The sequence below is a fragment of the Macaca nemestrina genome, chromosome 8 (genome assembly GCF_043159975.1).
Source record: "Macaca nemestrina isolate mMacNem1 chromosome 8, mMacNem.hap1, whole genome shotgun sequence".
Classification (NCBI taxonomy): Eukaryota; Metazoa; Chordata; class Mammalia; order Primates; family Cercopithecidae; genus Macaca; species Macaca nemestrina.
This window is the reverse complement of record NC_092132.1, coordinates 1,832,573-1,854,650: the sequence shown is the minus strand read 5'-3', so window position 1 is coordinate 1,854,650 and position 22,078 is coordinate 1,832,573. Positions and strand designations below refer to the sequence as shown.

The window sequence follows — 22,078 nt, the reverse complement described above, 5'->3', positions numbered from 1 at the left end:
TCCTTCCCCCATCCCCCACCTCCTCTGCCTCCCAGGTGAGGAAGCGATTTCCCCTCCTCCTGGGCCAGCCTCCTGCCTCGGACCTTCCCCAGGTCCTGCCTCCTCCTCCACAACTTCCCAGTCCTTTGAGCGCTGGTCCCATTTCCCGGGCCCTGGCTGCCCCTGCCTTGCCAGCCTCCCCTGCCGCCCCAGACTCCCTAATTCAGGGTCCCCCAGCCACCACCCTCTCCCGGGGAGCCCAGGGATCCGAATGCCTCCTCTCAGGGACCCTGGGGGGTACTCCCGTCGGAGCTGCCTGCCCCCACCTCGAGACCCGCTAGGAGCCAAGCTCAGCCCAGACCCCACAGGCCTCCACCCTCTCCAGCTCATCCCACAGCCTCGGGCTCTCCCTGCTGACCCACACACTGCACCCCCAAAGTCCACCCTGTGCTGCCCCTTCCCACGGACCCCCAGGGGTCACACCATCAAGGTTGAGCACAGAACCTGCATCCACCCCACGCCCTGATTTTCCACGCCCCTCCCAGCTCCCCCAGGTCCATCCCATCCACACTTTCCCTGACTACCTGGGCCCTCGCCCTCGCCTCAGTCTTTGCTGCCCCCCTCAACCTGCCAGGACCCTTGGCCTTAGGGAGGTGGGCCCCTGTGAGGGTGGGGCCAGGCTGGGCTTGAATCTGGGACAGGAGGGGCACTTAGACCCTGCCCCACACCCTTGCTGGGCCTCCCCAGCCCTCGGCTGGACTCCGTGACCGGGAACTGCTGACCAGGCACCCAGGCCCGGGGATGGCAGAGACAGGGCTGGTTCAGCCGTGAAGGCAGCAGGGAGGAGTGGGGGCTGGCCAAGGGAGAGCGTGGACCGCACAGGGCTGGTGGCCCTTTCCTGTCCTCCAAATGTCAGCCCATCACCTCTGTGGCTGACTCAGAGCCCCCGAGTATCTGCTTCCCAGAGTGGCTGGCAGGTGTGGAGACCAAGGTCCCCTGGGGAGAAGGCCACGTTCTTCTTGACACCCACCCTGTTCCGAGTCCCCAAGCCCTGGGCCAGGGACGGCTTTGCCCTTCCTCCAGGCCCAGGGTGGGGGTGTTGGGCCCCCAGGCTCCCAGCCATACCCAGTGGCAGGTCACAGCGCTGGCCCTGGGCCAGGTCCCTTGGTGACACTGTGACCTGCACAGGCGTATCTATTGGACAGGCCCCTTCAGGGCCCTCCAGAGCTGAGCCAAGTCCCCGCTGAGCAAATGGAGCCTTCAGCCCCTCCATGATTGGCTGGGCTGGTTAGTGATGGTTCCAACCAGCGGGTGGCTGGGCCTTGCACCCCACATCCATCCCTGGAAGAGGGCATGACCCTAGGGAGCCTTCAGCACCTGGCAGTGGAGGATGAGGTCTCCATCCTGGAGGGCATCTGGGCCCCTCATGGTGACTCCAAGGACCAGGGCTGGGAGAGAGGTGGCAAGAGAGGCCAAGGCAGCCAGGGCAGGGCAGGGCCAGGATCCCTCCTCCCGGACAGGGTGGGCTGGGCTGAACTGAGCAGACAATGGCTGAGGACCGCACTTCATTGGAGAGGCCCGTATCAGAGCCCATGGTGGCCAGGTGGGACTCAGCATGGAAGACCGGCCCAGACAAAACCAAGAGGTTGGTTTGCGTGTGGGGCTGGTGGATCCACATGCGTACATCTGGGTGTAACTCCGCCCTCATGTGTGCTGGCCGGGTGCACACATGGTATACGCAGGGCCACAGGTGTATCTGCCGTTGTGTGTCCGGTGGGTTGAGTCTGTGTGTGCGTGCGTCTACTCCCACATGCTGGGCTGTATGCATGCGTGTGTTCATGTGCCACAGCGTACCCACCCTTGTGCTCGGGCTGGGGCAGAGGACACCTCGGCTTTGTCCTGGCCCTCATCTCAGAGCCGGCTCTATAGGAGGCTGGGGAGGGGCCCTGCTGACAGCCACCCACTGTGACGTGCTGGGGGGCAGTGGGGGGGCGGATACAGGGCCACACCTGGCCCAGCGCCTGGGAATTGCAGGGGAAGGAGGTGAAGGCCCTGGCCTTCTCCTGTGAGCACCCCCAGCCCAAGCCCTGCGTGTGGTTGAGGGGGGCTTAAGGCAGGAGACCAATGCCCATCCAGGTGGGCTGCTGGGCACAGGCGAGTGGGGGGCGAGTGTGGCCAGTGCTCCTGGGCACGTGTGTCCAGCGTGTGTCATGGGTGTCCACCCGGGCCCAGGGCCTTAACGCCAGCCCCTTCAGCCTCTCCCTGCTGTCTGGAAAGAGACAGCTCCCACTGGTGGGAGGTGGGACACAACTCCTGGGGCCACACATCTGAGCTGCCCCAGGATCACAAGTTCCTCGTGCTGTGCCATCCCTGTTCAAGGCAGCCTCAGGCCCCAGCTTCCCCCTCTCCCAGGGCTCACGCGGGGGCCGAGTGTCACACGCAGCTTCCCCTTCTCCCAGGGCTCACGCGGGGCCGAGTGTCACACACAGCTTCCCCTCTCCCAGGGCTCACGTGGGGGCTGAATGTCACACACAGGACACTGGGGTTGGTGTCTCCCTCAGGAGCTCTTGGGCCAGGGCTGTCACCTGGGTCCCTGCTGTGGGCCCCCAGTGGGCACGTGGGGTGGGTGGGGTGGTGGCGGGGGTGTGTGGGAGATAAGCCCCACCCTCTGGGCCCAGGCAGCCTCCTCCAGGAAGGCAGAGGATGGCACCTTTGAAGTGCCAGGAATCCCTGCCTGCCTGCTCTGGCTCCCAGTGATGGCAGTGGAGGGGTAGAGGGGCATCCAGGTCAGGCACCATCACTGACCTCTGGGGACATCCAGGTAGGGGTGGGGTCAGCTGCCCTTCCAGGATGGGTCAGGGGCTAGGGTCCCAGGAGCTGAGCTGAGGATGGTGTGGTCGCTCCTTCCAGAGGCCCTCCAGCTCCCCTCAGCCCCAGGCATCTTGGTGCTGCCTTGCACACAAGGGACACACGTGGTCACGAGTGCCGTTGGCAACTCCAGCTCTGCTGCCCTCCAGGGCCCCAGGCCCAGTGAGAAGGAGCTGAGGGATCTAATTCTCCGATTCGTGGCCACATAATCTCCCTCAGCCAGGAACCCCAGAGCTGCCCATCCTCCCCCGCTGCCAGCCCCAGCCAGGCCTGGCTGCAGCAGGCCCTCCTGACCAAAGGGTCACACCGAGGCCTCCAGCCAGCCCTGCAAGCTGTAAGGCGTCTGGGTCAGGTGTGTGCCGCTGGTCCAGGCCTGTGCTGTGTGGGTGGGCACGGGTGCAACTGCAGCCAAAGGTGCTTTCCACACATGGTCATCTTCCCACGGGGGTTCACGGGTCCCCCAAAATGGTTTTCAGAAAAGCTCTGTCTCGGAACACAGGAATAAGCAGTCCCCGTGCTCACCTGCCTGCTCCACCTTGTGTGTGGTGGGGGGTGGGGAGGGGGACAGATGAGAGAGAAAGAGAAAGGGGAGAGAAAATAGAAAATAGGAAAGTGAACTGACTCGAGCAGCAGCAGCTGCTAAGGCTCCCTGGCTCAGGCCCCGCCACGGTGCGGAGAAGGCTGGATCCGGTGGTAGCCCGGGCACACGCCGCAGCGGAGTTCCTCTAAGTCCCAAACCCAGCAAGCCTCCAGCAGGCCCCGTGCACCGGGAGGCCCAGTTCTGGCCCCTGAGTGCGGGGCTCCCAGGCGCCTGGGGTGGGGGTAGGGGGCAGGGAGAGTGACACAGCTCCCTGCCCGCCGCTCCCACCCCAAAAAGGCTACCTCTGATCTGGGCTTCCAGAAGCCGCTGGGTCCTGTACTTTCTCGGCCAGGAAAAAGGCTCTGTGCAAAGGGCTCCTGCGGGCGGCAATGGTGAAAACTAAGGTGTCCCATGTCCTCTGCTCTTTACAACTTCGGACTACGAAAAATGAGCCAGCAGATTCCCATCCGAGAATGTGCCCAAGGCAGGCTCCCTGCCCCTCCTTGGGGAGAGGTGGCCTCTGTGAGCGAAGGCCCCGGCCGGGCGGCTGAGCCACTCAAGGCTGGCTGGAACCCGACTGTCCCTGCCGACGTAGTCTCTTCAATTCCATCTTCCGCCCCACACTTCTTTAATTCCCACCAGCATATTCCTCCAGAGATGCCTTCACGGCCAGCTCCCCTGCTGGGATTCTGCTGGAACTCCCACAGAGACCCGAAAGCAAAGGGGGAGGCGGCAGGGACCGACAGGGACTCGCGTTCCTCCAGGTCTCTCCACTTGAAACAACAATCTCAGGAGACTCACTCACAGATAATTCCGTCCCGTCCCCAGAAAGAACCTCTGTTTACCCCCGACGGAAAAGCAGCATAGCCCCCTCCCAAAAAAGGCAAGCCTGGGGAGCCCTTGCAGGCCAGAAGTCCTCTCTCCAAATTTGCAAACCACGGACCCTCGCCTGCCTCTCCTCCGGCAGTGAAGGGAGGGAACCATCAACCACACGTCCTGCAGCCACCCTGGGGGTGAGATTTCGGGGGTGCTGCCTCCTCCCCAGTGCTCCCAGCCCATGCCCACCCAGCCGTTCAGAGGAACGAGGGCAGGCTGCGCCTTCAGGTGGGAGACTGGCGGACTCCGAGGGCTGGGGACAGTTCTGGCCACCAGGATGCAGCGGGGCATCCCACCAAGGACACCTCCTGCCCTGCACCCGCAGCCTGCCTCAGTGACCCTCCCCAAAAGCCCCTCGGTCTTTCCTCACCAAGGGCAGACGCAGAGGACACAGGTCTGCAGGGTAAGGGCCGGCTGACGGTGCCTCGCTGCTCAGTTTCTCCCTGGTCCTGCCGTCACCCAGGGCCGCACAAAGCCCAATGCAGGGCCCTCCTCTTCCTTGGATTCAGGGAGAAACACAGCAAAACTGAAAGCCACCGACAAACAGCCAGGCTGCAGTGACTTGGATCTAAACGGATTTATTTTGTGTATTTTTTTCTTTTTCTCAGTTTCGTAGCAAATGAAAAAAGAAATCAACGAAAACCAACTACACAACAAAACTTTCAACAAGTGGGCGCACCTTCCACTCCGAGTGCTCAGGGGAGGGGTGTGGACCGGCTGGAATCCCAGTGATGGCCCCTGAGGGCCCCGGAAAACCGGGCGGATCCCCCAGGCGCCTGGCCCAGCCTACAGGGCCGGGAGCACCCGCCTCCTCGCCCTCTCTCCCAGCTAGTCCAAAAAGCCATGAAGCGTTAAAGAAAGATTCCACAAACAAAACGAAACACAATTTAAATTAAAATAAAAACACTTTCTCCACCCGCCTCATGCCAGGAGGCTCTGGCCCAAGCCTCCTCTTAAAAAAAAAATTTTTTTTTTCTGCTAGAAATACTGTGCATTACTTTTTTCTTTCACTTGTCTTGAAGGTTAAAATAAGATACATGTCCCCAGGAGTCATAGATATGTTCTGGTGCATAGAGAGGCAGCAGCTCGGGGTCCGGGCCAGCCCCCACCCGGCTGAGCACAGGACCCACCCCCTCCCCCCACCGTTGAGCATAGGACAGCAGGCTGGACACAGCACAGGTGACGTCCCTGGTTTCGAGCTCCAGGGAACGCCGGTAACAGGGTCGGGGGCAAGCGGGGAGGGGGCAGGCAGGGGCAGGGCCCCTCCTGGCGAGCGACTCATGCTGCGACTCGCGACTGAGGCGGACCCCGGCTGGGGAAGGAAGGGGCTTCCTCCAAGGCTTTCTTTTCTAATCACCAAGCATAATAAAGATAAATACGTCGAAAATAAGACCGATTTTAAAAGGGGGAGGGGAAGTTAAAAAAGGCAAGGAAAGGGAGGCTGAGAAGAGAACGGAGGAGGGCGGGGGAAGGCAGGGGCTACCCGGAAAGGGACGGCAGCGCGGCCCCTCTCGGCTGGCAGGGCGAAGGTGGGAACGGAGAACCACGTTCGACATATGTACAAGTGGACGCTTGGAAAGAAGTTAGACCTGGCTCAAGTTTCCTTGGAAATCACCGTTCTCCGCGCAACGTCAGGAGGGCGACCCAGGCCGACGCGCACGAACGGGGGCCGGGAGCGAAGGGGCCTCCAGCCCCGCGCCCGCAGACTTGGCAGCGGGGCCAGCACGGCCGGGCCGGGCCTAGCGTCCACGTCCTGGACCGCGGAGTCCGAGCCGAGGCCCTGCGAGGCCTGCGCGAACTTGTCCCCGGCGATGGCGGCGCGGGCTCGGGGTCCGGCGCCTACAGGAAGAAGTCGGGAGCGCCCTTGGCCCCGCCGGGACCGGCCTGCGGCGGCGAAGGCTCCCGCGGGAAACCGGCCCCGCCCGCGCCCCCGGGGCCGCCCCGGCCCGCCAGCTTCTCGTATTTCTCCTTGTACAGGTCCCGCTCTTTGGCCAGGCGCCCCACCTCCAGCTTCAGCTGCTCCACCTGGCTCTGGAGTTGGCACTTCTCGCTCTCCAGAATGTGCCGCTGCTGCACCCGCTTGAAACGGCAGGACTGCGCGTAGCCGCGGTTCTTGAGCGTGCGCCGCTTCTGCTTGAGCCGGATGACCTCCTCCTTGCTGAAGCCGCGGAGCTGCCGGTTCAGCTCGCGCACCGACATGGACACCAGCTGGTCGTCGGAGAAGCGCTCCTCCAGGCGCACGTGGTGGCCCGCGCCGCCGCCGCCGTGGCCCGCGCCGCCATGGTGGTGGTGGTGGTGGTGGTGGTGGGCGACATGGTGGTGGTGGGCGGCGTGGTGCGCGCCGTGGTGGTGCCCGGCGCCCATGTCGTCCGCGCCGCCGCCGCCCGCGAAGCCCGGGCCGCGGAAAGCCTCGTAGGCCGCGGTGGCCGCCGGGTGGTGCGCGCCGTGGTGCGCGCCGTGGTGGCCGCTGCCGATGAGCGCCTCCACCGCGTCCTCGGGCGTCAGGTTGAGCGCCTCGGGGTTGAGGTGGTGCTGGTAGCCGCTCATCCAGTACAGATCCTCCAGCGCCGGCTTCCCCGAGGTGCCCCCGACGGCGCCGGGGCCCCCGCTCGGCGGCCCGGGGGCGCCCCCGGCCTGAGACGCACCGCCGCCGCCCCCCGCGGCGCCGCCGCCGCCGGTGCCCGGGCTGGGCGCGCAGAAGCTGGGCGAGGAGGGCACGGAGGAGCAGGGCGTGCTGAGTGGCGTCGAGGACAGCGAGCCGGGAGGCAGGCGGTGGCAGAAGCGTTCGGCCTCGGGCGGCTCCTTCTTCACCTCGAACTTCATCAGGTCGAAGTCGTTGACGTACTCGATGGCCAGCGGGCTGCTGGGCAGCTCGGGGCCCATCGCCAGCTCCGCGGCCATCGCCCGGGGCCCGCGCCCGGCCGCGCCCCGACGGGCGGCGCGAGGGGGGGGAGCCGCGGGCCTCTCCCCCCCCTGCTCCCCGCGGGCGGCGGTCCCGGCGGGGGCGGGGGGGCGCCGGCACGGGGCGACGGCGCCGAGCGGCGCAGGGAAAAGTTTCACGTGGTCAACTCCGGGCGGCGCGCTAGGGGCGCCGCTGGCCGGGCGTCTCGGTCGATCCCAGGCCCGCGCCGCCGCCTCCTCCCCGCGGCCGCCGCCTCGGGCTGCTCCGGACCCGCTCCCGCGCCCCACCCGCGCCGCCGGCCGGCCCCGCCTCCCACGGCTAAACGCGAAGCTGCGCGCGCCCCTTTATAGAGACGGGCGCCTGGGCCCGCCTCCCCAGGAGGGGCGCGCGCCCCCGGGCCAATCGGAGCCCCAGCCCCGCCGCCCTCATTTGCTTATCCCCATGGCAACTCAGCGCCCAGCTGTCAATCTCCTGCGGGAAACAGCTGTGGGAAGGGGTGGGGACGGGCCGCTGGCGAGAGGAGAGGGCAGGGCCCTCTGGTGGCCATCACGGGGCACTGCACGGGCAGAGGGCGCGCGGTCGCAGGGGGCAACTGCGGTCCCCAGGGGCCTCAGCTCCCAGACCGGGCGGCCGGAGAGTCCAGAGAAGCAGACGCGGGCCGCGCCCGGGGACCCCCTCGGGGCCTCGTCCGCTTCGGGCCACGTGGCGGGGCGCCCCCTGGGCCCCCTGGGTTCGCTGCCCGGCCTCGGGGCCAGAGGCAGCTCCGCTAGCGGCGGCGGCAGCGGCGGGAACTCCGGGCCTCTGGACACGGGTGACACCGCGCGGCCCGGCAGAGCGTGGCTCGCTAAGCGGGTTATATTTAGCCCGCGGCTCAGGCGCGTTCAGGAATTTGATCAACAAAGTTGCCGGCACCTCCGGGCGCCTGGACGCACCGGGCGGGCGGAGGGGCACACACGCGTGGGGGGCGGCGCGAGGGGCCGGGGACGTAGGGCTGGCGTGTGGGGGGCCGCGGAGGGCGCAGGACTGTGGGGGTCGCGGGACGACTCGGGTGGGTGCGAGCGGCAGTGGCGGCGGCGGGGCCCACGGGCTGGCGGCCCCTCAGGGCGTTAGGAATCCCGGTCCAAGCCGCCCACCACCCAGTTTCGCCCCCGGCGGGGCTGGAGGCGCCTTGCTGGGCCTGGAGTGGGATGGGATGGGGGTAACTGAGGCAGGGAGGCGGGGATTTCCACTTGGCGGCCGTGCACCTGTTGGGAGGAGACAGCTCCGGTTCGCGGGGCAAGGCAGGCGACGATGGGCAATGGGCCTGTGACCCCAGGTCCCCGACGCCAGCGAGCCGGGTGATGGGAGGGATGCCCCTAGAGTCAGAGGCCAGTAACCCGAAGTGGGCCTATTGGTTTTGCTCTAAATTCTCTCCATTGCTGTTCTATGACTTCAACAATTAAAAAAATAAGTCTAAAATGTAACCACCTGTGTAGAGAAAATAACCTGGAATAAGTTGCACAGAGGCCATGGGGAGGCCTGGTCACGGCGCCACTGATTTAGTGCCAGGCCCTCACCTCCTTCCCTCTACAAAGATCGATGGTTTTGTAGCCAGAGGGTCATGCAGTGAGGACTGAACACCTGCTTCCTAAGGTGTCTCGGGGTGTCCCTGGCCCTCCCCTGGACCCTCCCACTCCTCTGGGCAGAGCTGGGACTGCAGATTTGGGAAGACCAGGCCTTCCTCCCTGCAAGGCAGGGCCAAGGACAGCATGAGGACCCACCTGCAGGGACCCCTCTCCCCAGACCCTGTCCCAGAGGGGACTCTGAGCTCCCCACCAGTTTCAGCTCATTCAGGACTCCATGCTGCAACCAGTGTTGCAGGTTGGTGGCCTCACAACCACCCTCCCAGTATCATGAGCCTTCTATAGATGAAGAAATGAAGTGGGCATGCAGCAGCCAAGTCCCCACACCAGGTACCTGGACTTGAGACCACATGAGTGGTCCACCAGCCAGGGGTGTGGGGTTTCCTTTATGGCACCCTGCATCGAGACGGAGGCCCGGGAAGGGAGGATGCTACCGAGCAGTAGAGCTGGTGGTAGTCGAGGTTGTCTGTACCTGCAGCCCCGCAAGACGCCTTGGGGCTAGAGGGCCCTTCCACGGCCGCTCCAAGGGTTTAGCAGCATTTCTAGGCACCACACCCTGGCGGCCCTGGGGCACGCTGGAAAGGGAGTTCAAGAGGAAAGAGAGAGTGTTTGCATTGTGCTGTGTCCTCACTGCCCCCACCCGACCCCCCAACCCGTCGCACTGTGGCTCCTGTCAGGCCAAGTAGACCAGGGGAGGGTTTTTGGTCGCCAGCCCAGGAGACTCTGGCACACCCGTGGGAATGAAGGAGGTGCCTGACCCCAGGCTGTTGCAATGGGAACCCTCCCAGGGGTCACAGCTATGACCGCAGGCTGAGGGACACTGACCCCACAGCCATGCTTGGACTCGGTGGCACCCCCATCCTGCCACCACCCATAGGAAGCCTAAGTGCCTCATCTTGCTCTGAGAGGTGGGATAAGGTGGTGGAGGCTGGGGTGGCCTCAAAGATCGGCCCTAACCCACCTACCCCAAGCCTGCCAAGCCCTCCTCGAGGCTTGGTGCTGTCACCACCGAGCCAGGATGGCTCCCTAGAATTCACCCGTGCACAGCTGTTCCCTGGGCTCCCAGAAGCACTCTCCCTTTCCGCCAGCCTCCCACCCAAGGGCTTCTCACACCCTCCAAACTTTCAGTATTTGGTCCTCACAGAATTCCACAGGGGCCGTCTGTGTGGCTGGGTAACTCAATACACCCAGCAGGCTTCTCTTGAGCACCTAGTGTATGTCAGCCAGCCGGCCTAGGGGGCACATCCCATCTGGAAGGTGGCCAGGGTCGCTTGTTGAGAAGCCCCCTGGAGCTTGATGGCACAGGCAGCATTATTTTATCCATGGGCTCTGTAAGGGGGAGATGTGTCCTGGGAATAGGGCCACAGCTTTCCTCTGGTCCTGACAGCTGGGAGGACTTGAGGGTTGGGGTGACAGGTCAGCTGATGGATGGTGCCATTGGGCAGGGTCTTCACACCCAGGCCTGGCAGATGGTGACAGCTGTCGGCCGAAACAGCTGCTTATGACACCTCCACAGGGCTGCTCCCCGCAGCTGGTTGGGCTTCCTCACAGCATGGCTGCTGGTTCCCAGTGTGTGCATCCAAGAGAGAAAGGTGGAGGGATGCACGTACCTCAGACGAGTTTCCTCCACGAGTCTGTTGGAGGAAAGGGGTCACCCAAGGGTGGGAACGCTGGAGGGGGGGGTCATGAGGCCACCTCAAGGCCTGTGCCCCACACGTTTGTGAGAAGGTAGAAGGTTGGCTAGATGGGGAGTTCTGGGTTAGTGGGGTTGGGGCCTCATGGACACCTGAGCAGATGGAGGGGCCACCCCTTTAGGCCAGGGAGCAGGGAGCCCAGAGCCACTGCCTGGGAGGGGCCAGAAGGGCCCAGGGTGGCTGGGTCAAGATCAGAGCCCATGGGGGCTGGTGTAGGGTCCAGGAAGTCATCGTGGGTCCCCAGAGGGCTCTGGGTGGAGGGAAACCTGGTACGAGGAGGGACAGGGAGGTCGGGTGTTCACCACCTGACCCCCACAGCCCTCTCTGCTGTCCACCATGGGACCCCACGCAGTCTGCTGTCTGCTGGGGCCCTGAGCTCATGCCTTTGACGGCAGGGAGGGGCCTGAGGGGACTGTCCCGGCACAGCTCCTCCACCCCTGCCAGAGCACGGGGCACAGGAGGGCTGAGCTGACCCTGCCAGGCCATGCGTGGGCCTCCTGAACCTCACCCTGCCACCCCAAGAGTGAGTGCTCGGAACTGCGTCGAGCCTCGCGTGGGGTCTGGAGTGGAGTGTCATTTTGGAGGCATTTATTTAGGTGGAGAACCCCCACACCCCCGGTGCCTGCGTTTGCCGGGCGGAAGTGATCACAGGAGACAGAACCTTCTCTGTCCCGCAGACAGAGGCTCTGTGTCTTCTGGGATAGGGGCTGCTGGGGCTGCCTCCACCCCCACCCTGCTCCTGCTGTCGGGCGCCCCTCCTCCATGCAGGGGCTCATTTGCATTTAAGAACAAAACAACCAAAAAACAAGCCCAGGGCCTCCTGAGTCCCTCCTTAGCCTGTCGCTGCTCCGCCCTTCCTTGTGCCCCTACTCAAGCACGGATGGTGCGCCTACTGTATGCCAGGCGCCAGTCAGGGCGCTCGCTCAGCCACGACACGCCCAACTCCCTGCCCTCTGAGCTCCCGTACTGCTGGGCGCTAAGCGACGCAGGGTCAGCCCTCAGCCCAGAGGCAGGATGGGCACAGGCTTAGCCCAGGAAGGTGCGGGCGCTCCCGGCTGACCCCCAGACACTCACCCTTCGGTCACCTCCCAGCCCCCAGGGGACTCCAGGCCAGCATCCGATTGCCCAGCCGACACCCCTCCAGGCGCACGGGACACAGAGCCACACTCTGAAGTCACTGCTGCCCCCCCGCCCGCTCGCCCATCCACCTCCCGCAGTGGCCCTGGACTCTGCCCACGGCTCCCACCTCTGTGGCCATCACATCTCCCTCAGACGAGGCAACAGCCCTAAAACCCATCTGCTTGGCGCTGGGTGGGGGCATCACCTGCCTGGGACCCGGCCATGCCCCACCAGGGCTCTGAGGACCCCCCAGGGTGCCGTGTGCTTCCGCTGTGGGGTTTCCCTCGGGCTGCCCCAGCACACACCACTCTGCTACACACATGGGCTTGGGTGCAGGGTTACGCACCCCTCTCCTCAGGAAGCCCTCCGTCTGACCACCCCAGCAGGGCACATTCCACCAGGCTGTCCTCAGCTGGGGCCATGGTCAATGCAGGGGCAGGGACTCTCCTAGTCCCAGCCTCCCGGGTCCCTTGGCCAGGTGCCCTGGCAGTCACTGGTCTGCTGCCAGCTGCCCCTTGGCATGAGGGGCCTCATGTGACCAAATGGGCACACTCCATGCAGGGGAAACGCAGGGACTTGTGACCAGGCAGAGCCCAGGCTGCACAAGGTCCCCAGGTGGGGTACTGGGACACCATGGTGCCCCCCGAAGGCAGTGGCCAGCCTTTTCTGAGCCTTCCTGCTGGCTGCTCCGGGGCGGGGGCTGCATTGGGGGACAGTGGACCTGGCGCTGAACTGCCGTCACACCCCTTGCCCACGAGCAGTGCTCCAGGCCTGCAAGTGGCCATGCCGTGTGTCAGATGGCAGCGCTCACAGTCCCAGACAGGTGCTGGGTGGACGGGGCGCCTATTCCCTACCCCCCACCACCCACCACCCACGGACATTTCATGTTTCAGGGCCGTGTGCCAGCCCCAGGGCGGCTGAAAGCAGTGGCACCCATGGGTGGGTCCAGCTGCCCACTGGGCCTGCAGCAGACACTTGCCAGTGGCACGAAGTGAAGTTAGAGGATCTGGCTGCCTCATGTCCACCCGGTGCCCACCCTCAAATCTGGGGTCCCAAACAAGGCCACGAGCCCCTGTCAACACCTGGGTCTGGGTGAGCTGGGCCAGTGCTGGAGGGGACAGAAGCCAGCTGGGCACACCCCGCCCACAGCTCTGGCTTCCAGAATCTGCCATCCCACCCAATCTGGCTGCAACAGGGCCAAGGCTACAGGCTGGGTACCAGGGGCTCAGGGTAGAGGTCACAGCGACGACCTCCATGGAAAGAACTGGAAACTGCCGCCGTGTCACCCAGCACGCGCCCTGGTAGAACCATCCCACCAGCCTCGCGCCTCGGCCCCTCTGATGCCAACGTCAGGACACTCCACTCCAGGGTGGAGTCCAGGACCTTGAGGGGGCGGAGCATTCTCCCCGCCCAAGTGTGGACCAGGCCAAGGGGCCCTGCGGGGTGTGGGCTGGGCAGTGGCAGTGCCACCCACCTGGAGCCCAGGCAGGCAGAGGGCACAAGGCTCATGCATCTGACTCCAGGCTGCACTGTGGGGGCCCTGAAGGCGTTGCTGGCCTGCCTCTCCCGGGGCAACCCCCCATTTCTCTGGAGGTGAGGGAAGGTGGGAACGGATGCCTAGAGGAGCCTGTGCCCCTCTAAGACTTGCCTCCCCCAATCCAGGGTCCCTGACACAACCTCAGCCAGGCCTTCTGGCCAGGCCCCTCCAGCAGGGGCACCCGTGAAGAGTGGGGGAGCTGGGAGCTGGCTGAGCTGCCCCGCCCACCATGGCTCCAGCCTGTTGCACCTGGGGCCCCAGAGTGCCCCCTAGGCCTTCCCCACCCCAGACGGTGCTGCTCAGGTCCAAGGAGAAGCTCCTTCTGACTTCTGAACCATCCTGGGAGGTAGGAAAGGGCCCCATAGTCCTGCCCAGAGGCGTGGTGCTTTCCACCTGGCAGTGGCAAGAGTCAGGACAAGCCAACCAGTTACGGACAGAACCTTTATTGCTGAACATAAAACACCTGCCTGGGAGGCCCGGCCAGTGGCCTCTTCACTGGGCCGAAGACCTGGGTGGGGAGGGCTGGGGGGCTGCAGGGCCACTGTTGCCAATGGCAGTCGGGGACCGGCCTGGAGGCCAGCCCTGCCTGGCACCCTGGAGGGCGGTGGGGTGGGGACAGGGGCCCGGCTTGGGGGAGGAAGACCAGGCCCTGAGCACACGCTGGTCATGGAAGGTTGAGGGCCAGGCAGGCAGAGCAGTGTCCCTGTGGCCCCCAGGTGAGGGCCCCCAGGTGTGGCCCCCAGGTGAGGCTTGGTGGCGGGCGGCCCTCCTCTGGGACACAGTGGCAGACAGAGCCTCTTTCCTCTCCAAGGATGAGGGTCTGAGGTAGGTGCAGGCCGGTCCCTGGGGTCCTCACAGACGCGGTTTGATGTGCAGAGGCTTCCCTATGTAGAGATGGCAAAAGTCAGGTGCCAGGAAACCCCAAGAACCTCCCAGCCTGCAAAGCTCCTGGTCAGGGGCTCAGGACGGGGGAGTTCTGTCAGCCTAAACACACATGGCAGGGTCTAGAGACACCCCCCCCCGAGTTCTAGAGAGAAGAGTACAGTCAGGCCACAGGCCTCAGCTTCTGCCCCTGCTGCCAACGGGTCCTGGTGAGCCTCTGTGGCTGTCTAGTCATGGTGCAGGCTCAGTCTATGAGGTCAACTGAGGCTTCTGCCTACAGTCCAAGGGTCCTCTTGGGCGGGCAGCAGTCCCGGCCCCAAGGTCTACAGGGTGAGCCGTCAGTACCGGCGCACACAGCACCAGACAACCCCGCACAATCAGGGAGGCTGCCAGACATGTGAGGCGGCCACGATACACCTTCCATGTGGAAAGTCGGGGTGCACATGAGCTGTGGCGGGGAGGGGCAGGAGCAGAGCAGAGGCCCCAGGGTGAGGCGGGCAGGGCCTGGAGGCAGGCAGTGTAGGAGGGAGCAGTTCCCCACAGTGGGGAAGCCCAGGGGCTCCTGCCCCATGAATGTTCACTCACTGGGTGCCAGCGCCTCTCCTCCCTCCCCAGATCTCCAGACCACCTGACAGGCACCGCGGCGGCCCGCTGAATAGAGATGCCTCCGTGTAGCTGCCCACAGGACTGGCCCTGCCCAGGTGCCCCTCTTCAGGGCTGATGAGCCCGCTCACCCACGCACAGTTGAGTTGGGCCCAGCAGCCAGGACCCAGGCTACAGACTACACAGGCTCTGCCCTGTCAGCCTGCCCCTGCGGTGGCCGCTCCAGTAGCAGCTCCAGCTTCCTGCCCAGAGACTGTCCCAGGCACCTCCACCTGCCGGAGCTCCTGGCCATGGCCAAGCAGGGGAGGTTTCTGCAGCCTTTCCTGGGCCCCAGCCTTTCCTGGGCCCCACCCAAGCTGCACACTGGACCCCTCAGCACCCTGCCCATCTCCACTGGCTCCGGAACTGGCTGCTAGGTTCCTGATCTTAAAAAAAAAAAAAAAAAAATAGTGGCTGCCTCGGGGCCCCATCTGCTCCCCCAACCCAGAGAGGCCCACCCAGATGGAGGGAGCGGGTGCCCAGGTCTCGTGGGGCAGAGGGTCTGGCCACGGTTCCATGCCCCTGATGTGAAGGCTGTGAACAGGAGGCGGCCCCTCCGAGGCAGGCATTTGAGCGTGCTCAGCGGAGCTGTTGGAGAAGGCTGCAGCAAGCATCTTCCATTAACGTTACGACCGTGAAATATGACAATAAAATGATAGCCGTATGGTCGCAAATTTGCAGCCCGCCGAGCTGCGTGGGGTTTATCGTCACTCAAACGCGCGGAGAGCTGTAAAATGTTTACAGAAAGGGTCGTTTGCAGCCATAAAATCCTCTTTTCTCTCCTAAACAAGGCTGAGTGGAGCCATTTACCAAGCCCCAAATGCTCATCGGGGGAGAGGGAACATCTGTTCTCTCCAGGAGTGCGTGGTGATCTTCCAGAACAAATTAACAGAAATGGGTGCTTTCTAATTAAATCAGCCCTCAGCTGGGGCAGACTGCACAGCGGCCACTGCTACACTCGCACCTTGGCTGGCCCTGCCCAAGGGCTGGCAGGTGCACCCCTGGCGCCTGCGGGACTCACCCAGGCCCCACCTGGAGATTCTGACGTGGTGGTCTGAGGTGGGCATTTAAAACTCTCCTGTGCTTAAGCCAGGTCACGCTGCCTACCTGAGTCCTTGGTGAGGGGGGCCCTGGGGGCCCGGACCCTGGGTTGGGCTCCTGGGCTCGGTGAGGACTGCAGGGAGATGAAGGAAGGCAGCTTGCAGAGCCTGTTGGAGCGTGCCGCTGCTAAGGCGGCCTCCTGGAGAGATGGTGCCTCGTGGTCCAAGGAAGCGGGAGGGGATGAGGAGGAGGAGGAACAAGAGGAGGAGGAAGCCTTCAAGGATGAGGGAGAGGCTGACCCCCCTGGGGAGCGGGGAGGTGCAGCCAGTGCAGCTGCAGTGAGGGCAGGGGAGCTGGGCGTCTGCCTGATGGGGCGCTGGGCTGCCGAGGGCTTCCTGCAGGGAAGGAAGGGGCAGACGTGTGAAGTGGGGTGACAGGTGGGGAACCCAGCGACAGGCTGCCCATGCTCTTGGCTGCTTCCTGCTCCCGTGGCCCCCCGTGGTCTCAGGGTGAGCTGGAGGCACAGGTCAAGCCTGGTCCTTGGCCGCAAGGACAGGCTGGGTGTGGAGAAGGCCCCAGCTCCACAACAAGCCTGCCCCTCACGTCCAGGGCCTTGGCTTCCTGGTCTCCATGGGGCTCTCACACCCACATAGCAGGGGGGCTGGATGAGGGAGCCCCCAGACTCCTCCCGGGGCTGGGCCTCCCACCCTCTCCCAGTGAGCAGGTCTCTGTGAAGCCCCACCTTCCTCCATCGGCCAGGAATGCCCTTGGCTCTGTCCAGACTTGAAAGTGGGGTAGGGGAATCTCTGGAGGTCATGTGATCCCCAGCCTTGGACTGGGATTTCTGGGTCTGAGGCCCAAAAAGCTGGAGTTGGGGGGCTCAACCAGAGGGCCCTGAGCATCTCCCTGGACAGGGAGGGGCCACCCAGGCTCACATGTACAGCGCCCACTGCCCCATCACCTGGGCCCGTGGCTGGCCGAGGCCCTGCTCCTGGCAGCTGCGTCGCTGGGCCCTGGGGCGGGGGACGTGGCTGCCCGCCGACTGTGGCGTTTCTGGGTGCGGTGGAGCAGCTGGCACTGGGCGCCGCGGGGACACGCCCCCCTGCGGGCGAAGTCGGGGCACAGCAGCGTGTGTTTCTTCTTGCACTGCAGAGAGAAGGGGTGCGGGTGGGTGGGCCGGCTGGAGGCTGTGGCGCTGCACGGGGAGGGCAAGGAGGGCCAGGCCAGGCCCCCTGAGTGACCACGGGGCCCCATAGGCTCTGTCCAAGTCTTGGGGCAAAGGCTTCCTCTTGGAAGGCTGAGGCCACCAGGCCAGAGAGGTTCCACCTGGGCCCTCACCCACCCATAAGAGGCCCTCAGCAACTGCAAGCCCTGGGCACAGACCGAGAGCAGGGAGGGGCTGGGCCAGCCTGCAGACTCCCAGAACCTGCAGCCAGGCCATGGCTCAGGGCTCGGCCCACCCGCTGCCTCTGCCAGACCCCAGCCCGCCCATCCTGGCAGCACAGAGGGAGCCCGGGAAGGTGGGTGTGGCTACAGACCTGGGGGTCTTGGGCTGGGCCAGGGGAGGGTGGGGCAGGTCAGCCAAGGCCAGGCCGCACTGGGTCAGGGCTGGGCTGGGCACACAATCCCTAGCACCTGTCACAGCGCTAATTATACCCACGGGGCAGGGGGTGTGCCAGCCAGCAGGTGCTCTGGGCAGCAACATGGCCCCAGCTCTCCTACCAGGCCCACAGGGAAACACAAAGAGGCTGCCCAAGGCCCCAGCGGCCCAGTCCGGCCTGTGGAGCAGGGCGCCCAGCCTGCCCTTCCTCTGCCCACCCCTCCTGGGCTCTGCTCTGCAGCCCAGCTGCCTGCTTCTCTCGTGCCCAAGGCCTTTCAGGGAGGCTATGCCCTCCCCCTCACCCTGCAGAGCCCACTACATGGGGCACCCAAACTGTTCTTCATGGGACTAGGCGACAGGCGTCCCCAATGCGAACTGTGACAAGCTCCCTGCCTGACCCACCAAGAGTGAAGCTCAAACCTGTGGCAGCAGCAGAGAGGCTGGAGGCTCCCAGCTCGTGGGGCGCTACAGCCTCGAACCCACATCCTCCCAGCCACACGGTCCCTTGCCGGGCACCTGACCTAAGAATCTGGGATCCCAGGTGCTGCTCCTGTATCTGGGGCTGGCCGTGAGCACCTGCTCAGAACCGGGCCCTGCACTGTCCCCCTACCCTCCCTGCACTCTCCCCCTACCCTCCCCGCACTCTCCCCCTACCCTCCCCGCACTGTTCTCCTCCCCTCCCTGCACTGTCCCCATACCCTCCCTGCACTGTCCCCCTACCCTCCCTGCACTGTCCCCATACCCTCCCTGCACTGTCCCCCTACCCTCCCTGCTCTGTCCCCATATCCTCCCCACACTGCACCCCCTACCCTCCCGGCACTGCACCCCTAACCCTTCCTGCACTGTCCCCCTACCCTCCCTGCACTGTCCCCCCTACCCTCCCTGCACTGTCCCCCTACCCTCCCTGCACTGTCCCCCCTACCCTCCCTGCACTGTCCCCCTACCCTCCCTGCACTGTCCCCCTACCCTCCCTGCACTGTCCCCCCTACCCTCCCTGCACTGTCCCCCTACCCTCCCTGCACTGTCCCCCCTACCTTCCCTGCACTGTCCCCCTACCCTCCCTGCACTGTCCCCCAACCCTCCCTGCACTGTACCCCCTACCTTCCCTGCACTGTCCCCCTACCCTCCCTGCACTGTCCCCCCTACCCTCCCTGCACTGTCCCCCTAACCCTCCCTGCACTGTCCCCCTAACCTCCCTGCACTGTACCCCCTACCCTCCCTGCACTGTACCCCCTACCCTCCCTGCACTGTCCCCCTACCCTCCCTGCACTGTCCCCCTACCCTCCCTGCACTGTCCCCCTACCCTCCCTGCACTGTCCCCCTACCCTCCCTGGATCCTGTGGTGTGGCCCCCGCCATGCGGAAGCCAGGCTCAGGTCACTGCTCACACCCTCACTCACTCACTCATTCCTTCCTGCGACACGGAGTCTGAGTCCCTCTACACAGGGCCTGGCAGTGCTGTGGGGCCCAGAGACCCAGGGGCTCCTCAGGGGCCTGCGGCTGGAGAGATACTCGGTCCTGCAGCAGAGCAGGCTTCAGGGGCCCGGGGGAGCAAAGCCTCCTGGGGGGCAGGGGCAGTGGCTGTGCCTGACAAGGAAAGGCCTGCCACCAGCCCAGACATCCCATGCGGCACTGGGACAGGCATGGGGGCATGCGGGTCCATGGTTCACAAAGGGGCAGGACGGCAGGCGTCGCCAAGGCTGCAGGTGCATTTTATCAGATGTACCCACAGCCCCAGCAACGGCTGGTGGGCAACACTGGACATGGAGTGCCCGGCTGAGATGGCCAGAGGGCACCTGCCACAGCCAGTGTGAGCTGAGGTGTGGGTGTTGGTGTAAACCATGTGCCAGGGCTCAGACTTAGTAGGAACAAAATAATGTAAAATACACGTTTCTTTTTCCTTGATGACATGTTGAAATTTTTGATAGGATGGGTTAAATAAAACATATGATTTCATCTGCTTTGGTATATTCTTTTTTAACCTTTTAAAGGTGGCTATTAGAAAAGGTGAAATTCACGTATGACTCATACATGTTTGTGCTGGACAGCGCCGGTCAGAACCCTCCTGCAGAACACAACCAAATACCTAGGATCAAAAAGAACTTTCTGAGGGCCGGCACAGTGGCTCATGCCTGTAATTCCAGCACTTTGGGAGCCAAGGCAGGTGGATCACTTGAGGTCAGGAAATTGAGAGCAGCCTGGCCAACATGGAGAAACCCTGTCTCTACTAAAAATATAAAAATTAGCTGGGTGTGGTGGCACGCACCTGTAGTCCAAGATACTTGGGAGGCTGAGGCAGAAGAATCGCTTGAACCTGGGTGGTGGAGGTTGCAGTGAGCCAAGATTGCACCACTGCACTCCAGACCCTGTCTCAAAAAAAAAAAAAAGAACTTTTTGAAATTACCTAGGAGCGATGAAGAAAGTAAAATGATGGAAGGAAATATACAAGGAAACACACTGGACATGAAATGAATCTTAAATGTCAAAGGCCTGAGACTTTCATCTCACGTTCACTTAGTCTTTAATATTCACTAATGAAAAACCCAAACCAATCAAACAAAACCCCCAGAAAACTCTCCAAAGATCTGGAAATGTATCAGCATCTGTGGAACAGCAAAAGCAGGGCTTAAAGGAAAATACATAGCCTTAAATGCTTATATCACAACAGAAGATCTAGCTTAAAAGTTAGGGGCAAAACAGCAAATAAACTGAAAGCAGAGGGAAAGAAAAACAAAATAGGAATTAAAACCAAGAGAGTTAAAAAGTTGGTTCTTTGAAAACAGTAATCAGTTTATCCAATAGGATTGATCAGGAAACAAAGAGAAGGAAGATGTACACAATGTTGGGAACACCAAGCGTGTAACTAAAGATGCTGCAGATGATGAAAAACGCCGCATGCTGCGATGACAACCCATGCCAGTACGTTTCAAAACACCAGTGAATTGACAAATTCTAGAAAAACTGACAAGAAAAATAAATCCAAGTATTTCTATAACCATGCAGAAATCAGAATCAGTAGTTAAAAAGTAAAGCTCCAACCCAAAGGGTTTTACTTGTAGTTCTTTTTTTTTGAGACGGAGTCTCGCTCTGCCACCCAGGCTGGAGTGCAGTAGTGCGATCTTGGCTCACTGCACTGCAAGCTCTGCCTCCCGGGTTCCTGCCATTCTCCTGCCTCAGCCTCCCCAGTAGCTGGGACTACAGGCGCCCACCACCACGCCTGGCTACTTTTTTGTATTTTTAGTAGAGATGGGGTTTTACCATGATGGCCAGGATGGTCTTGATCTCCTGACCTCATGATCCGCCCGCCTCGGCCTCCCAAAGTGCTGGGATTACAGGTGTGAGCCACCGCGCCTGGCCTTTACTTGTAGTTCTACCAAATACTCCAGATGTACAATTCCAGTCTTCCATGAACAAGTCCACCATATAGAAAAACACAGAACACTGCTCAGCTTATGGGGCCAGAATAATCTTGAAACCAAATCTGACCAGGACTCTATGAGAAAAAAACATTTAGGCCAATATCACTCATGAAAAGAATGCAAAAGTCCTACACAAATTATAAACAAGAGTCTTGCAATGTGTAAAAACATGAATATATCAAGGACCAAGTTGGATTCATCTCAGGAATGCAAGGTTGGTTTAATATTAGAAAATCAGTGAACAAAAATTAGCACATTAACAGGTTAAAAGAGAAGAATCATATGATCACCTCATAGATATGAAAGAAGTATTTAATAAAATTCAACATCAATTCACAGTTTTTAAAAAAGAAACATTTAGCAAATTAGTGATTGAAGGTAACTTCCTTAGCCTGATATACAGGGTTTTTTAAAAGGTAACTCCCAGAAAGCATCACATGTCAAGCGGAAAGGTTGGAAGCCCACCAGTCAATATTGTACTAGGGTCCTATCCAGTGCAGGAAGGCAAGAAAAATAAAACTTGTTTGGACTCAAAAGAAGAAGAAAAGAAAGTCATTATTTGCAAATGACACAATTGTTTATACAGAAAAATGCAAGAGAATCTATAAACTAATTACTAATATAGTTCAGCAAAGTTGCTGGAGAGAAAATCCACATAAAATTATATTTCTACACACCAATGAACATTTTAAAATAAACATTTTAAAAACACTATTTATAGTAATAAAAGTACTAGGAATAAATCTAACAAAACCTAATCAAGGGCTGGGCGCAGTGGCTCACGCCTGTAATTCCAACACTTTGGGAGGCCGAGGCAGGCAGATCACCTGAAGTTGGGAGTTCGAGACCAGCCTGACCAACATGGAGAAACCCTGTCTCTACTAAAAATACAAAATTAGCCGGGCATAGTGGCGCATGCCTGTAATCCCAGCTACTCAGGAGACTGAGGCAGAAGAATTGCTTGAACCTGGGAGGTGGAGGCTGCAGCGAGCTGAGACTGCACCATTGTAGTCCAGCCTGGGCAACAAGAGTGAAACTCTGTCTTAAAAAAAAAAAAGATGATAACTTTATTAAAACACATTAAAGGTAGGAGGCCAGGGTGGGAGGGTGGGGGGATTGCTTGAGGCCAGGAGTTCGAAATCAGCCTGGGCAACAGAACAAGACCTTGTTTCTACAAAAGATTTAAAAAAAAATTAGCCAGGTGTCATGGCATGTGCCTATAATCCCTGCTACTTGAGAGGCTGAGGCAGGAGGATTACTTGAGCCCAGGAGTTGGAGGCTAACGTGACCTATCATCACAACAGTGCACCCAGCCTGG

At 61.7% G+C, this 22,078-nt stretch overlaps 2 protein-coding genes across 3 annotated transcripts in view; both read right to left on the bottom strand.

Annotated features, from left to right (window-relative positions):
• Positions 1–4,427: 4,427 nt before the first annotated feature.
• Positions 4,428–7,525, bottom strand: LOC105488445 (MAF bZIP transcription factor A). The gene has a single exon (XM_011752476.2). It carries the CDS (start codon positions 7,202–7,204, stop codon positions 6,143–6,145), a length of 1,062 nt encoding a protein of 353 aa, XP_011750778.2. The 5' UTR covers positions 7,205–7,525; the 3' UTR covers positions 4,428–6,142.
• A 6,076-nt stretch (positions 7,526–13,601) lies between these two features.
• Positions 13,602–22,078, bottom strand: part of LOC105488446 (zinc finger CCCH-type containing 3) — a 104,112-nt gene continuing 95,635 nt past the window's right edge. The window contains exons 10-13 of one of the 2 annotated variants that reach the window (XM_071067654.1): positions 19,608–19,707; positions 16,704–16,888; positions 15,809–16,137; positions 13,602–14,061 (exon numbers count right to left, since the gene is read on the bottom strand). In XM_071067654.1, the coding sequence (XP_070923755.1) occupies positions 13,842–14,061; positions 15,809–16,137; positions 16,704–16,888; positions 19,608–19,707 (834 nt within the window). In that variant the 3' untranslated portion in view covers positions 13,602–13,841. The remainder of the gene's footprint in view (positions 14,062–15,808; positions 16,138–16,703; positions 16,889–19,607; positions 19,708–22,078) is intronic. The other variant, XM_011752477.3, reaches the window with a different exon arrangement.